The sequence below is a fragment of the Neodiprion virginianus genome, chromosome 7 (genome assembly GCF_021901495.1).
Source record: "Neodiprion virginianus isolate iyNeoVirg1 chromosome 7, iyNeoVirg1.1, whole genome shotgun sequence".
NCBI lineage: Eukaryota > Metazoa > Arthropoda > Insecta > Hymenoptera > Diprionidae > Neodiprion > Neodiprion virginianus.
In genome coordinates, this window is record NC_060883.1 from 7,733,088 (window position 1) to 7,751,571 (window position 18,484).

General features: G+C 38.2%; 1 protein-coding gene and 1 long non-coding RNA gene across 2 annotated transcripts; one reads left to right on the forward strand and one right to left on the reverse strand.

Annotated features, from left to right (window-relative positions):
- Positions 1-3,686: 3,686 nt before the first annotated feature.
- Positions 3,687-13,853, reverse strand: LOC124309033 (uncharacterized). Its single transcript, XM_046772250.1, has 17 exons — positions 13,639-13,853; positions 12,597-12,879; positions 12,338-12,523; positions 12,038-12,237; positions 11,739-11,895; positions 11,314-11,628; positions 10,921-11,074; positions 10,622-10,814; positions 8,090-8,230; positions 7,189-7,431; positions 5,834-6,116; positions 5,586-5,771; positions 5,312-5,511; positions 4,960-5,116; positions 4,562-4,876; positions 4,219-4,363; positions 3,687-4,104 (listed from the first exon to the last, which is right to left on the reverse strand). The coding sequence occupies exons 1-17, from the start codon at positions 13,771-13,773 to the stop codon at positions 3,939-3,941; spliced, it is 3,459 nt and encodes a 1,152-aa protein (XP_046628206.1). The 5' UTR covers positions 13,774-13,853; the 3' UTR covers positions 3,687-3,938.
- Positions 8,238-8,907, forward strand: LOC124309122 (uncharacterized). Its single transcript, XR_006909178.1, has 3 exons — positions 8,238-8,472; positions 8,571-8,681; positions 8,764-8,907. It is a non-coding gene; the product is annotated as an uncharacterized LOC124309122 (long non-coding RNA).
- Positions 13,854-18,484: the final 4,631 nt, after the last annotated feature.

Genomic DNA, 18,484 nt, shown 5'->3' on the forward strand with positions numbered 1-18,484 from the left:
GATCGGTCAATTAAGAAAACGTAATTTTAGTTAACGTTTCGACCCGGATATGGGCCCTCCTCAGAACGATTTATTTAAAAACTGTCAAAAAAACAAACAAAAGGAAAATAGGACTTAAAAAAATTAACAATGGTACTAATAGTAATCGGACATAAATATTGCAGAAGTAACATTCTCAGAGACAATAAACATTGTTGATAGTAAGAACCTAATGAATAATTATGATAAGGATGTTTTTTGATGTTATTTACCTTTTGAGTTAAGTAGGTGTAATAAGATGTAGTCGATTTCACAATAACAATTGGCGGAAACTGTGTTCTTTTTTAGTGACGGTAGACAATGTCAATCTTCCAGTTGTTTTTTTGTAGGAGTTAAAGGTTGGTAGTCATTTATTTAAAAGATTAAAGAACTATGTTTTTTTCACAGTCAATATGTCATAGTGTTAAAAGGTTATTGAAAAAAGTCAATTAGCAATGAAATTAATTCACAGGTGTCAATTAGGTGGAGGTAAGATCTTTATAATTACATCCTACATGTCTAACGAAATATTGTTGGTTGAACCAATTGGGTCAACAGGTGAATAACGACTGATGGGGGAAAACACAATAATCCAGAGTGAAGGTGAACATATTATAAACATTATACAGAAAAAACAATAAATATTTGGTACGAAAGGTTATGTAGAATGAACTGTAAATGGGACCTAAATCCTAAAAACTGTAATAACCTAAATAATATAATCAATTTAAAACTTGGCATTACTTTGGGAAACAAATTTTTTGAATCACAAAATCGGATGCTAAACAACAAATTTATTACCATAAAGAACAAGAATATCAAAAAATTCACAAACTTACTGGCTCAAAAAAAATCTTTGAACAAACAAAAAAAATCTTATTCAATTGGACAAACTACCAAAAAAAATTGGCTAATTAATCGAACTGATACCCCTATTCCAGAAAATGTCACGGAAATAGTACAATTAGGCCAAAATTTCGGTCGCACATATAACAAACGTGATCTTCCTGTCTTCAACCTTATTTCTAATTTTGAAGAAAAAATTTTGAGTTTTCCAAATGAGTCAAGAAATCAAGCTAGATCCGATTTTACCAACCGAGTACTTTGTTTCCCTAAGTACCCCAAAAACAACTTGAATAATTATGTCACCGATCAAAAAATCCGTGAGACCATGAATTTTAAAAAAAATAACCCGGAAATAATGTTTTTAAAAGCTGACAAAGGTAATACGTCCGTTGCTATGTACAAAGACGAGTATAATAAAAAAATGAGACAACAGCTTTCTGACACCACTACGTATAGAGTTTCTAGATATGATTTGTGTAATTCCCTACAAAACAGGGTGAATAAGCTCAGCTTTAATTGGTTTACTTCTAAACTCATAACAAAAAATCTACATCGAAACATTTCTATGTACAATAGTGTCCCTCCACGTGCATATGGGCTTCCAAAAATCCATAAAGAGGATGTCCCCTTAAGGTTAATTGTCTCTTTTGTTAATAGCCCGACATATAACCTAGCCAAAACTATCAATTCATGGCTCACTACTAATATTAAACCTCCCATCTCGAGAGTTAAAGATAGTTTTTTATTAGTCGATAAAATTAAGACATTGATTATCCCGGACAATTACACGTTAATATCCTTAGATGTAATTTCTTTGTTTACGAATGTTCCTACTGTTCTCGCACTACGTGCAATTAACAATCGTTGGGCTACTCTAGAAAATAAAATCCCAATCCCTAGGATTGAACTAGAAAAAGCCTTAAAAATATGTTTTGACTCCGCAATTTTTAAATTTAATAACGAGACCTATGCACAACAATTTGGTTTACCTATGGGATCTCCCCTTTCCCCAATCTTGTCAGACCTCGTCATGGAAGACCTTGAAACCTCTTGCATAAACGATCTAGGTTTTAATTTGCCGTTCTACTTTCGATATGTGGATGATATTCTTACGGCCGTTCCAAATGAAAAAATACATCACATTCTTAATATTTTTAATGGGTATCATCCTAGAATACAGTTCACTATCGAAACAGAAGAGAACAATACCATCAGTTTCTTAGATGTTTTGTTGATTCACAGCAATAATAATATAAAGACAGATTGGTTTCACAAAAAAACTTGGTCACAAAGATACTTGAATTTCAACTCTCACCATCCTTTGTCCTACAAAATAGGCACCATCACCAGCCTTGTGGATAGAGCTATAAAACTTGCTAGTACAGAGTTCCAAGAAAAAAACTTGGTGCTCATATATAATGTACTAAGATCTAATGATTACCCTCATGGACTATTACAAAAACAAATCAATAAGAGACGCTCCTACATCAACAACATACTTGACCATAATATTGACTCTGCTCCTGTCGAAGATAACAATAGACCGGCTACTACATATATCCCCATTCCATATGTAACCGGCCTATTCGAGTCACTCAATCGTTTATTCGATAAATATAATGTGAAGTTTGTTGGTAGAAATTCAAAAGACCTGAAATTTGTTTTTGATACCGGTAAGGATAAGATCCCCATAGGCAAACGTTCAAATATAGTGTATAAAATACCTTGCAATGACTGTAATCAAGTCTACATAGGTCAAACGGGTCGACATCTCAACACCAGAATTAGGGAACACCAACGTAATATACATGAGACAGAGGAACGGCACACAGCTCTAACGAAACATAGGATTGATAAACAACACACTTTCAATTTTGACAACACAAACATCCTTTGTGAAGAACAAAATTATTACAGAAGATTGCTTTTAGAAATGTGCAACATTGTAGGTCATACCAATACGGTAAATCTCAGACAAGACGTTGAACATTTAAGCAATATTTACAAACCTCTAATCTCTGCCCACACAACAAATATTGTTTAACCTTAACTAATTTTTTTTATTTTTTTATATAAAAAAAAAAAAAAAATTATTATTTAGGTCCCATTTACAGTTCATTCTACATAACCTTTCGTACCAAATATTTATTGTTTTTTCTGTATAATGTTTATAATATGTTCACCTTCACTCTGGATTATTGTGTTTTCCCCCATCAGTCGTTATTCACCTGTTGACCCAATTGGTTCAACCAACAATATTTCGTTAGACATGTAGGATGTAATTATAAAGATCTTACCTCCACCTAATTGACACCTGTGAATTAATTTCATTGCTAATTGACTTTTTTCAATAACCTTTTAACACTATGACATATTGACTGTGAAAAAAACATAGTTCTTTAATCTTTTAAATAAATGACTACCAACCTTTAACTCCTACAAAAAAACAACTGGAAGATTGACATTGTCTACCGTCACTAAAAAAGAACACAGTTTCCGCCAATTGTTATTGTGAAATCGACTACATCTTATTACACCTACTTAACTCAAAAGGTAAATAACATCAAAAAACATCCTTATCATAATTATTCATTAGGTTCTTACTATCAACAATGTTTATTGTCTCTGAGAATGTTACTTCTGCAATATTTATGTCCGATTACTATTAGTACCATTGTTAATTTTTTTAAGTCCTATTTTCCTTTTGTTTGTTTTTTTGACAGTTTTTAAATAAATCGTTCTGAGGAGGGCCCATATCCGGGTCGAAACGTTAACTAAAATTACGTTTTCTTAATTGACCGATCACCAATAACATAATATACTGAAACCAAATGCTGTTTATTTGTGAAACATCATTTAAAACACTTATATTCATTTCTGTTCTTGATAAAAATTCAAACGGAAATGTCGAATGAAAAATAAACGTATCTCCACACTTTTTTTCTCGTCATAACAAATTTTTGTGCGAGATGGAGTTAATGCACGGTAGAAAAAATAAAAAATCCATGTCAAGTTTGAATTATCGGTGAAGTGGCTCCGAATGGAAAACACCGTTCATTTTGACGAGGGCACTATTAACTCTTTACAATCTCAGAGATGCGCCGGAAGAACTGCTGCACCTCTTCGTTCGGATTCACTCCGGCAGAGATTTCGGCACCAATATCTATGTAATTTTTCTCTGTTGGCGTCACTGGCTTCCACATCACGGTTATTAAATCATCGATCTGCGGTGTTGGATTTCTGCAAGCCAATATTAAATGGCAACGATAAAAATCAGTTGAGATTATCGTTCGTCTGTGTGCCCTAGTTTCACATCTGTGGTTGTCAGCAAATTTATTTTTATGAGATACCTACCCAGTTCTTGCGAAGTCCGTCCACATTCTGACCATCTTATCGGACACGGTTTTATCGACTGACGATATGCGTGGGTCGGTTTTTATATTTTGAGCCAACGCCATTGGGTAGAACAAGCGCGTAACTTCGTCACCGTGACCAGCACCTGTGATAACGTAAGGCGTTAGTGAAACCAGACCCAACAAAATATACCCGTGCAGTCATCTCAACCGACTAATCATTTAATTCGCAATGCACTGCATCGGTAGACTTTTATCATTTCCTCAAATATTATGTGTAATATTGAGATTCGTTTCCGCATTCCAATGAATTTCGACATTTGCTGGTATAATTAATTTCGTACCTTTTTCTGACACCCCGAAAGCCAGTTTACCGAAGGAATTGGGGGTGTCGTATGAAAACCTGTAAAAGTAAGTTGGAGTTTTCTTCTTCTGTTGGTATTCAACCACCTTGTGAATACCATTGGCAAAGTATATGTCTCCATAACATTGGATGTAGTTGCTAATCACGTCTTTGTTTATAGGTTTATCCTTAAAGTAAAATTTTCTTATTTCTTTCGCCACCTCGGATATTTTTGATGGATTTCCCTCGACCAAGTCCTCGGTTACCGCAACCTCGAAATTTTCATCAACAAATGGTAGATCCAGTGTTGTAAGTCCTGTAAATGTAGAAACGTATTACAGTCATCAATTATCTAGTCCAAACTTCTTGCATATACCGAAATAGAAAATCGAAACGCACCCATTAGGAAAAAACTTCCCTCATGACTGGTGTATCCAATGATCACGGGCACATCGAAACCATTTTTGGCAAGTTCTAGGGGGCGTTTTGGCATAAATGGTTGTTGGCTTTTGCTATCGACACTCGGTAGAAATGGAAACATAAAGCGAATCTTATCCTGAAGAACAAAATTAGAATCATAAAATCAGTTGAAACACTGGTGCGTTGCGGTGAGTGGTGTTACTATGGATAAAATTCTGCTTACTAATTAATGTATTATCAATGCAAAATGAACAATTAACCTAAAGAAATAAGGCCTGTCTAATCCAACACCAGGAAAGTTATACGCTCTTCGTGACGCTGATTTACTAACCTCTCGGGTCTGAATTTGCTGTTCAGCTAGTATAAGCTTATTCGCTGGAATCGTGCGCAGATACTCGACGATCTCATTGGGATCAGTGGTTTCTTTTCCAAGTAGCGCAACATAGCTCTGAGCAGTCACGACTGGGTTTGAAGTGGTTACCCAGGGATTCAATGTCACGCCACTCTGGATAATGGCCTTGTGAAAGAGACCTGATCGCCAAATAATTTTAATTAGAAAATGACCGAAGAATTATTCTTACACTTATCATGCAGATATATACTACCTTTAGCTAGAGGTGACAAAAGGAGATAATGTACGGAGGCACCGCCAGCACTGCATCCAAAGATGGTAACATTGTTCGGATCGCCTCCGAACTGGGCGATGTTTTCTTGAACCCATTTTAAAGCCGCCACTTGATCCTTCAGACCCATATTTCCGGGTGCCGCCTTATGATCGATATTCAGAAATCCTTTAATTTCATTATTCACCGGTATAGTCAAATCTTACGCAATCGCCGCCAAAAAAACTTACCGAGGACTCCAAGTCTGTACTGAATCGACACGTACACAATGTCCGTCTTCATTAGGTAATCTGGGCTCCATAATTCGGTTCTACCATCACCAAATACGAAGGCTCCTCCGTGAATCCAAACCATCACCGGTCTAGATCCTTTTAACGATTTGGTGGCTATGTTGAGATAAAGGCAATCTTCGTCGCCAATCGGTGTCGATGTCAAGAAATCGATTTGGACGCTTTTTGGTCCCTCTGTTGCAGCGTCTCGTACACCCTTCCATGGCAGAGGAGGTTGAGGCTCCTAAAGATTTGTAAAAACTTTTTTAAACGTTTCTGTTACAATTCAACGCTAGGGTCTTGTAAATATCATAGGACATAGGAGAAAGATAAACGTTCAACGAAAAATTGATGAAACTTAATGACCAAACATGATTTCACGATATAGTCTCGTATTTTTAGCAGCAGTTATAAGTGCCACAGGCTCTTGTGGCATATCATAATCAATATACTATCAATAATCTTGTACGCAGTTCAGTTTTGTTCGAACTTATTGTTAGTGTGAAACTACTGTTCTAATTGTCATCAATCTTGCATTGTTCTGTCTAAGTTAAAACCTCTGAAAATGACCTGTGCTTTGTTTAATTTCAACCCGTCGAATTGGCGATGAATATAATAACCAAAATAATCACGAGTAAGATTGCACCTGCTAGTATGTAACTTGGCTTATACCCGGTAACACTGAGCCGCTTATCTGACCCACTGATAATTCAGTTTATACTGTTATATGAAATCGTTTGTTTGTATACATGTCCACAAATAACTCAAGAACTGTTGAATTTGAACTAATTTTCTCCAGTTGATATTGCAGCACTCAGGAATGACGTATATTTTGTTTTACGAGGAAAGGCTCGTTTGAACACCACCTGATTAGACACTAGCGTTGGTGGACACCAAAAATAGTCGGAAACCGCAATGGATTCGAGATTAGGGGTGAGCGAGGCAAAGTAGGCACCACGGGAAAAAAATGACTCACAAATGTTAGATTTTTGTTCTACCAATTGTCGATTTCCCGTGACGTGTTCGTGATTTAATAAAAACTGGAAGATTAAAATAACTGAATTTGGTTGAAACCATAATTTTCAGCTATCGTGCTCATTGTGGCCCGATTATCTATTTACAGTTGAGGTTTCACTTTACCCCACTCTCCCCTAGGTCTTCGCATTCGAAGAAACAATATTAGTTAAAAATCACACAGTAGCAACTGTCCATCGTATGTGATGACTTCTTTAGGCCCAGGTGATCCTTTGGAATGGCCGGAGCGCGAAGAAATTGTTTCATGAAATGAGGAAAAGACATTGTATTTCAAAAATCACCAACAAATTGTCGGTTTTTTCTTCAACCACTTTACCTCCTAATTGGACACAAGCCGATTGGATACAGAGAATCATTGGATACGGCCAAATTAGACACCAGCGGTTTTGTACACAGCTCCATCGAGCTCCAAAGATTGAATAAACATATTTAAATTTTAAGTTAAAACCAAAATAGTCAGATGTAAAAAAGTATGCTGACGTCCCATTTTCAAGCTGATTGCAGAAAACGAAAGATTCTTCTGGTTATATTCAATATCACTGGTGTCGTAACAGTCTGTATCCAATAAATCTCTATGCCCAATCAATCTCGTGTCCGATACAGCTTCTGATTATTTTTTGTTTCAATAATGCCAGGTATCTAATGAAATGATGTCCAATCGTGATTCCTCTGTTTCATGTTCATGTAACAAACAATTTTATTCGACTTTTTGAGCTATTCAAAAATACCTACAGATTCATATTTTTTAATGTTTTTTTCAATTCTGTTATCTCTTTTTTTTTAGTATTGCATAACATTGCATTGCTGGCAAAGTTGCCATGTGTGCATGATTATACCCATGTATTGGAAGCGGATAGCAACCAAGCAATCGTAACTTTATCTGGGACTGATCATGGTGATGCAAATCTAATGCATGGGCGCGACTAAATGCACGTTAACAGTTACTGCTAGGTGAAACACGTGATCGATGTCAAACGTTGGTAAAACAAGCTTAATAAATTTATGTGTATTAATCATCCAGACACGACATGTGCCTAATATAGAAACACACGGATCTGACAAGAGAAATGAAATATCTAATGACGCGCCGTTTTCATATTAAAAAACAAAATCTGCTACTGTGGATATCTGTAATTATAATATGACTCGAGGTGCTATAACTTTTTAATTGTTGTAACTCACCGAAAATCTCAAATTACCTATAGGAGGCGCTGCAAATGGTATACCATTGAAAGCGAGATAAGATTCTCCGATAACACTTTTTACTGTTATGCCACGAAGGGATCCTTGTTTGACATTAACGACAGGCCCGCTCATAGTGGACTGGGAGAATGGAACGAATACCGATCACGAAGTGAGCCTTGCAACCGGCAAGAGCCTTCTAACATGTTATACAGCTTCTCCGCGTACTTATGCCAACTTATTATCGAGGCCGCGAGATATGCTGGCAATTAGATGTGTTGAAATAACGCGTTGTCACGGTGAGCGTGGATTCTGATTGCTCGGGAAATAATTACTGGCTGTAACGCATGACGACTAATGTGAATAATGTAAATCGACATACTGTGAGTTCGTATTTTTTCAAAAAAATTTAAAGCCCCACGTTTGTTGATGTGCATTTTGATGATAACGGTAAATCTAACCTTGCTTTTCACGATTGTAGTTAACGACCTCGGCTTTATTCTCTCAGCATTATTTTCAAGGACAAGAATGTTTCCCTGAAGGAATGAGTTTGACTCGGCTAATTTAATCTTTTTTTTTCACGTATGCTAATGTAAGTATAGATATTATTAGTAAATCCTTCCTCGAAGTTTATAATTTTAACTATTGTACAGTAAATGAAGTAATCATTATAGTTCCGAAGAGGGCGCCCCCCGGAAGGTCCGAAACACTAAACGAGACTTGTTCTTGATTTGACTTCAGACACCGAAAAAAAAAACACTCACTATATTGTGACTTTCTCTATACGCGGAACAATGCGTGCGCCTAACTCAAGCAACCGGAGTTATGACTCATGTTCGGGTTGACATCGCATCATGCCACAGTCGTCCCAAACGTCAAATACTATAATTATCACACGTATGTATGTACATGAAAATTGGGGCTTTGGGTAGCAGTTTATCGCGCGAGATTGGTCAGTTTCATCAAAGCTTTGTAGAGATAATAATTTATTGTGTTACGAGTGCGCAAAGTGGGCGATTACCGATAACTGTGAAGTTTGTAGCGTGAACCGTAAAGACAAGTGTAAGCGCTGCTTGAGCCAAGGCGATCAAAATGATCACATGAGTCAGGTATCGCCCATCGACAAGTATATGGTACATTCTATTTTTTGCAATACCTGTGAAGGAAAGTCTGATTTGAAAATCACCGAAGGTGCTACTTGCATAAAATTTAACCAAGTTAACTCTGAACTCACGGTCAACGACACAGTGTATGAAGTTGAGTTGGACAAGCATGCGCATGCGCAGAAGAAAGTATTTAAATTGCGCGCGTGCACAAACGTCGTTTCACCACGGTGTTCGATAATTAGTTACTTTGCAATTGCTCCACAGGCTTCGAAAATCGAACTGTTTAATCGGGTGTTGAAAAAACAAATTTTTATAGCACAACTGTTAGTATATCTGCAAAAACAATGCTTCCGGGGTTCACGTTTGCAAAACCCCTCGTAAAAATCTGCCTAGGAAATTATTGAATGAGAAATTGTTTAATTTGTGGATTGGCTCGGATGAATCGTTCATAGGATAAGATTTAGCCTTTATGAAAAAAAGACATATTTGAAAGACAATTATAATAAATAAGGTAGAATAAGAAAAATTTATTGAAACTGGAAGAATATTCGAGGTGTTATAACTTGAGTTGCCCTGTACGTCGGAAATATCTGAAAAGTAAATAAACAGTATTGATTCATTGTTGATTGCGGAGGTTTGTCCGGAAATGTAGGCACAAGTTGGGTATTCTCAAAGGTGAGTAGACAACGTATCCAGAATTAAAGGAAGGTATGCACAAAATGTGTTTACTTATTGTAAACGAACAAGTTGTTTGAAGAAAATAGCGCGAACTAGGCGCTGCGGACAATGTTACACGAACTAGGTGCCCAATGAATATGCACAAACTACGTGGAGTGAAGTAAAAGAGAGCATTCGTTCTCAACTAACAGGTTGATAACCTAACCAATATGGGGTCTTTTAATGAGCGAATCTGATGTAAACTCGGTGCTGGTCAGACGAGAAGTGATCCTCGCTCCGCGGTGGCGCTTTTATAAGAAGCGGTTGGTCGAATCATCGAGCGTTAAGCAGTCGCTCGGTGACGCCACAATTCTATGAATATCGACTGACAGATTCTCTTCTCCCTTGCCGAACTATACTCTTAGGTGATTATTCATTCATTGTATGCGGGAGTAAGTTCGATAGCGTAAATTTATACATACAGAAATTTATTCATTCAATTACAACAGAGAAAAATATAACTGTTGGGTTCCCAAACAGAAATTGTTGACAAAGGGCAAGAATATTTTCCAAATATGTTAAACGTGAAAAAGATTGCTGGAAATGATAGAAATATACCAAGCTATGATTTTTCTTAAGAATGGTATCTAGAGGCGGGCGAGGATTATCTGCAGCTACGTAATTTCAATCACTTGACCGTCTGTTTGGTGGTAGACTTCGCAAACTCCTCAGACATATCTGGGCTCGAAGGAATAATTTCTTGCTCCTAACTTCTCCCGGGATGGAAACGCTCAGATGAGGTATTGGAGACCATTTCGATGCGTTTCCACGTCTCACACATTTCTTCATCGAGATCCTCACCAGTGAAAAGTTCTTCATTGATTTCCAAATAGTTCTTGGTTGCCTTGGTCACTGGTTTCCACACCGTAGTTATCAAATCATCGATCAGTGGAGTTGGATTACTGGTACCCCGTGGAACGTTCCAAAAATTCGTAATCATGAATTACATTTCGCTGAACTTTCTTTTATGAGCCTCAAATAAGCAAGGATAGCGAGTTGAATAATTACCCAGTTTTTGCAAAGTTCGTCCATAGTCTGATCAACCTGTCACTAACCATTTGGTCAGGGGAGCCAGGCTCCATTTTCACGTGCTCGCGGTACATTGACGGGTAAAACAGAAACGGATTTTCTTCAGCGTGTGAAACCCCGAAACCGATGACATCTGAGAGTACACATGGTATGAGAAATTAGGTTAAAAATTGTCATGGTAACAGTCTTCGTTCGTTTTCATATACTACCCATGAAATGGTAATATACTTTCGATCGATTTGATTATTTTTTTACGTAATTCGCGCATGTTGATTAACTATATTATTGCAGAGAACGTGCTGGTCTCCAGATGAATTCACATCGAATTGAGTGAACAAAACCCTCCTCCTAGTTAATTACATGTATACAAACCTTTCTCATCTACGTTGTACATGATCTTCGTGACTGACCTAGGACTGTCATAGGCAAATCTGTAAAGATACGTCGGAGATTTTTTCTCACGCTGAATATCCACCATCCTGTGAACTCCCCGGATAAATTGTAGATCTCCTATGTACCGCGCGTAATTGGCAGCGGGATATTTAGTCACAGGCTTACCATCGAAGTAGAACTTCCTGATCTCTTGGAGGATTACCGCTGCTTTGGATGGCGCTTTTGCGGTCAAGGGTCGAAGCGCCGAGGCCTCAAAATTTTTATCAAGTTTTGCATATTTCGGTTGAAAATCGCCTGGTGAAAATGTTTCACAAAACGTTCGTTCATTGTGAATATTCTTGGATTTTTTCAACTATACAAAAACATGAAGAGAATTTTCTTGGTCTGAAAGAAAGTCAACTCACGCGAAAAGAAAATAGCTCCCTCGTGAGCGGTGTATCCGATAATAACGGGAACGTCGATACCTTTTTGAGCAAGTTCTTCGATGGGCTTGGGCATCAAAGGTCGCATGCTTTTGTTGTCCACGGTCGGTCCAAACGGAAGTACAAGATTTATTGTTTCCTGAAAAACACGTAATATACGACTTAAAACCGTATGAACATACCACCGAAAAATCGTGTCAAAGCATCAAGTATACTGAATAGGTTGATAGTCGAATTACGAAGTAATTGATACTGATTGCGAGAATGGGCAGGTGCCCCACCTCTGGGGTTGATATCTTCATCTGCATCTCAATAAGCTTATGGGCTGGAATAGTACGAAGATATTCGACGATCTCATTCTGGTCGGTGATATCTTTGCCAAAAGCAGCGACGTAACGATGCGCCATTTTCAATGGCTCTGACACACATGCCCAGGGCACTGAGAGAACTCCACTCTGCATGATGGCTTTGTGGAAAAGGCCTTAAGTCAGAAAATTATCATCGATGTAAATTTTCAATGCCATATCGGGATGGACGTAAAAGAAAAGTATTAATCAATTCCTCATTATATTATCAAGTACCTTTAGCGAGTGGAGATAGCAGCAGATACTGAGCAGAAACAGCACCGGCACTTTGCCCGAAGAGTGTGATGTTGTTTGGATCACCACCGAACTGAGCAATATTCTCCTTCAGCCACTTCAGGGCGGCGATTTGATCCTTAAGCCCCATGTTGCCCGACGCAGCTTCGTGCTCAAGTTGAAGAAATCCTTGTTAAGAATGGATAGTGTATTTTGTGAGAAATTGATAACTCGAGATTGATAGTATGGAACATGGACTCACCCAAGATACCAAGTCTGTAATTAATGCCGACGTGGACGATGTCCGTCTTCATCAAATAATCTGGACTGTAGATATCAGAACCTCCGTCACCGTAACTAAAAAGTCCTCCGTGAATCCAAACCATGACGGGTCGTGACCCCGTTAGTGAAGGTGTCGCTAAGTTCAGATAAAGGCAATCGTCATCGCCAATTATCGACTTGGTGAATAGATTGAACTGAGCGCACTTTGGTCCCTCTTCCAGTGCGTCTCGGATACCTGTCCATGGTTGCAGAGGTTCTGGGTCCTGAGAGAATAATTTACATTAATTTTGTGTTGTCCAATGTCCAATGTCCAATGTCCAATTCTCTGAGCTGCGTATAAGGATTCACAGCTGATCCAAATACGAAAACCTTGAAATATGATGATGGAATCAAGTTTCGTAGTCTTCTTGGTGTAATTCTCCAAGTTTTATTCCGCCGAAAAAAATATGAAAACAATTTGGGCTTCGATACCGCATTTCAGTTATGTAAGAATCGTACATCACATCTGAACTTGTGCCTTTATCAACTATTCGCTTTGACTATTTGTTGTGAAGTTTTGATTTTATAGTTTACATATACATTGAAAGCCCAACGGTTTGCGAATCTCTTGCATTCACTATACATGTATAATATAATTTTTATGCTCGTTTATCTGAAAACAGAGGTAAATATCGATAATTCTGGTAAAATCAAAGTTCCTCATATCATTATTTCTCTATCGAATAATGTTAATAATAAAACTTGGCAGTGACCTAAAACCAGGAATGAACAAGTCACTTGAAGAGAAAAAGATCAGAATAAAATTCCATTAATAACGCAGACATCTTGCCGTAGTTGGAATAAAATAATGTGGTGATGGAACTTGAAAAATTTGAGAGTTGCCAAAAAGTAAAATGCGGAACGAAATTATTCTTTGGTGAGTTACAAACGATGTTGATATGTCGCATGTCGTGTCAAAAGTTGGATTGTTCCTTTAAAATTCGAAACTACATTCGTAATCGGTTATCAAAATATATACTCACCTTGAACCTCAATTTCCCTACGGGAGGAGCTGCGTATGGAACACCTTTAAATGCTATGTAAGACTCTCCGACAACACTTTTTACCACAGCACCGCGAAGGAGCCCCTGTTCAACTTTAACCAAAAGGTCACTCATACTCGAACCTCGATTACAATTAGTGAGCAAACTGAACTCTGCGTCCGCTGGCGATTCTCGAGTTGATCTTCACCGACTATTTGGAAGTTTCACTTTGATCGCAGTAATTTATATATGCCGGTTCTAACTCAAAGATGGCGGCGCTCCCCCCTAGCTCCCCCCCCTCGACTCACGGAGCCCCCCCCCCCCCCCCCCCCCCCGGTCATTTTCGGTGGCGTTTTCATAGGATTTGACACACACACACGCACACACACACACACACACAAAATAATTACTGTCGAGACTTGTTTGGCGCAGGAAAGCCGCACATAAATCAGATAGGGTAAAACCCGCTAGTCTCTCTATCTAATCTAATCTCTCTATCTAATAATCACTCTATCTAATAATCTCTCTATCTAATAAAAAAGTTTCAAACAAATGAACGTAGAAAAAGATTATAATAACAATAGTAAAAAAAGATTATAATAACAATAGTATACGCATGAAGTTGGCGGTGGGGTGAGATCCCGAAAACAAAACAAAAAGCATCTAGCAAACCCTTTGACAGCTGTCATCGGTTGTTTATGACAGTCTTTGACAAATATCTTTATAGGTATCTGTTTATGACGCGCAAAAAATGAACATGCAAACGAAAATTATCAAGATGATTCCCGACAGGAATTGTCTTTTTCGCGCGTTGGCGTATTGTGTATACGGCACTCAAGATCGACACGCAGAGGTGAGACTGAGTATCGTTTCAAATATAGTGGATTATTGGTCTACATTTGCGGGTTTTATTACAGGTAATGAGTCAAACGGTGCTGTGATTAGGTGACCTGGTGATTACAAATCACATATGAATAAAAATGCAATATATGCAGCTGCGGATATTATTAAGATATGTTTAATCGTGTAGGTAATCGCGAAGAACAAATTCATCCACACCGGATCGGATCACAAAATGGAACACAATTCTCGCTACTCTTCACCGGCGACGGAGACAGTGGACACTTTGATGTCTTGCAGAACCAAAATAAAATTCAGATAGTGACTAATAAGTATGAAAAGTAACAATCAAATAATAGTCAATCTAAATATATCACCAAACAGTCAAAAGGACAGCCAGGATTTACGATGACAATGGAGAAAGGAGGAGTTTCAAGCAGCAGACAAGGCGATGAAGATGGTGGATGGTCGGAAGTATCACAAAAGAAAGAGGAAAATAAAATTGTAAGTGCGAAGAACCAAATAAGCCATAGAATAATATCCATCAAATATTCGTATAACCAGGAAAGAGGACGACCAGGATCGATGTTGACCACAAGAGAAAGAGGTGTTTTGCGGAATGAACATCAACGCAAATATAGAGAAAAAAATAATATAAAGAAGGTGATTTTGGAGAATAACCGGCAGAGCGGCAGTAAAAATAATTCAACGAAGGGTGTCGAAGAATTAGAAGAATCGATTGCGATGATTGATTCGGAAAATAAATCGAGAGGACGACCAACCAATGTGATGTACATAGAAGTGCGAAAAATTAGACGACGGGAACAGCAGCGAAAATATAGGAAAGCGAACAAAAAATATCATACTGGCTTTTCAACCAACGAACAGAAAGGAGGAGTTTCAACCAGCAGACAAGGCGATGAAGATGGTGGATGGTCGAAAGTATCACAAAGGAAAAAGGAAAATAAAATTTTAAGTGTGAAGAACCAAATAAGCCGGAGAATAATAATAAACAAATATTCCTATAACCAGGCAAGAGGACGACCAGGATCTATGTTAACCACAAGAGAAAGAGGTGTTTTACGGAGTGAACAGCAACATAAATATAGAGAAAAAAATAATATAAAGAAGGTGATTTTGGAGAATAACGGGCAGAGCGATAGCAAAAATAATTCAGCAAGTCAAGGAGATAGACAGATATCAATAGAGAAGGAACACCAATTTTCAACCAACGAATGGAAGCTTAGATTGATGAAAAAAAGAAAAGTAAGCACAGAAGGAATTGAAGTGGACAGCAAGTGCAGGACCTGTCATTAAATCAACATGAAGGAATTCGCCTGTCTACTAGACAATGCGTAAGGAAATAGTGAGGCGCGCAGCGCCGAGTGCCCGAGGCGCGTAGCGCCGAGATGGGGTTGGCGCGCGAAGCGCGCAGGGGCGAAGCCCCTAGTTCAATATAACGAAAAACGCTGAACTTGTTGAGGAAATCAAATATTTTAACACCAGAAACCAGATCATCCTCCAGCCAGCTGACATACACGGGTGGTTTGAAGAGAACGTAGAGCAAAAAGTGTTGGCCAAGGTGGAAGATTTTCAAGAGAGAGACTCTGGTTGGTCACTGACCGAAATAATCAATTTGACTTTAAATATCAACAAGTACGTGCCACTGCGAGGCGGTGTCTTCACATACACACCACTACCGAAAGATATTCAAGATAAGAAGGCTGTCGTCAAAATCCGTAACAGAGACGCGTATTGCTTCCTCTGGTCGGTCACCGCAGCCCTCTTTCCAGCCAACAACAAAAATCCCAATGAAATTACTTCGTATCCACATTTCAGCTCAGTGCTACAATACGACGGGTTGCATTTTCCAATGTCTCTAGACAAAAACACCATTTCAAAATTTGAGAAGCTTAACGGTCTTTCAATTAACGTTTACGGTATGGATAGTGCGGAAAAAAAGCGCATTGAAATTGTACCCATTTATTTAAGCCGAAACAAGTCTGATAAACCTACAATCCATCTTTTAGTAATAGAGTCTGAAATCCCTGACGATGATGATGTAGATATGGAAAATTATGAAAAAAACAGAATCTTTCATTTTACTTGTATTCGAAATCTGTCTCGATTAACAAGATCTCAAATTTCTAAGCATAAATGTCGTACTTGGTTGTGCGATAGGTGTCTGTCTCATTTTAATTTCGAAAGATGTTTGTTGAAGCACCGAGCTGATTGCATGAATTTAAACAAAACCAAAGTTATTCTACCTACAGATTAGGAAAAAATACTGAAATTCAAAAATTTCAAGCACAAAGAAACCGTTCCATTCTGCATTTACGCGGATCTCGAATGTTTACTGCAACCCACACATGAAAGTTTTGGGCAAAATAGAACAATTTATCAGAAGCATCTTCCGTATAGTATAGCTTACTATCTACATTGTGCGTTTGACGATTCGCTTTCGAATTTCAAAATTAATCGTGGTGAGACTTGCGTTCAATGGTTTGTGAACGAGTTAGCGGAATTGGCACATTCGTTGGAAGTTTATTTCAAAACTGTTGTACCGATGGAACCACTAAATTTCAATCAAATCAACGAATTTCACTCAACAACAGTGTGTCGCATTTGTGAAAAACCGTTTACACTCGCAGACGTGAAACATCGTGATCACTGCCATTTCACGGGAAAGTACCGTGGTGCTGCTCACCGAGGTTGCAATCTAAATTACCAAAATTCGCACATTATCCCAGTGATATTCCACAATCTGTCGGGTTACGATTCACATTTTCTGATCAAAGCACTGGCTACATCGTTCAAGGGCACAACTGAGCTTCTACCCGTAAACAAAGAAAAGTACATTTCATTTACAAAATATGTCGAGGGGACAGATATAAAGTTTAGATTCGTAGATTCGTACCGTTTCATGCCCAGTAGTCTTGAGAAATTAGCAACGTATCTCGGTGATGATCAGAAATCAATCACACGAAAATTTTATCATAGCTCAGATAAATTTCAGTTATTGACCAGAAAAGGAGTGTTCCCGTACGAATACATAGACAGTTGGGAGAAGCTCGAGGACAGACGGTTACCATCCAAACAACAATTTTACTCAAAATTAAATGATCAGGATATATCAGACGACGACTATGCACATGCATGTAAAGTTTGGCAAACTTTTAACGTTCAAAATTTGGGAGAGTATTCGGACTTGTATTTACAGACGGACGTGTTTTTACTGGCCGACGTTTTTCAAAACTTTCGACAGAGCTGTTGGACGACGTACAAACTGGACCCGTTACATTACTACACAGCGCCCGGTCTGTCGTTTGATGCAATGTTAAAATGTACAGGCATCGAACTCGAGCTTCTCACCGACATAGACATGGTTATGTTTATCGAAAAGGGTATTCGAGGTGGTGTATCACAGTGTTCGAACAGATACGCAAAGGCCAACAATAGATATATGGGAGAGGAATTCGATCCTGAGGTCGAAGAATCATATCTCATGTACTTTGACGTTAATAATTTGTACGGTGCTGCTATGAGCTTTGCTCTGCCATACAGTTCCTTCGAATGGTTATCAGACTTCGGACAATGCGACGTTCTTACCATCTCGGACGATGCGGAGTTTGGTTACATACTGGAGGTGGATTTGGAATATCCTGAGGAACTGCATGAAATTCATCAGGATTTACCACTGTGTCCGGAGCACTACATACCTCCGATCTCGAATAGTAAGCAACCGAAATTGACGCCCACGCTATTTTCCAAGAAAAACTACGTTGTTCACTACCGCGTTTTGAAACAATGCTTACAATTAGGCTTAAAATTACTCAAAATTCATAGAGTTCTCAAATTCAGGCAAACACCGTGGCTCAAAAAATATATAGATTTGAATACCGATTTGCGAAAAAAATCTGACAACGAATTTGAGAAAAATTTTTACAAGCTAATGAACAACGCAGTTTTTGGCAAAACTATGGAAAACGTGCGAAAGTATAGAAAT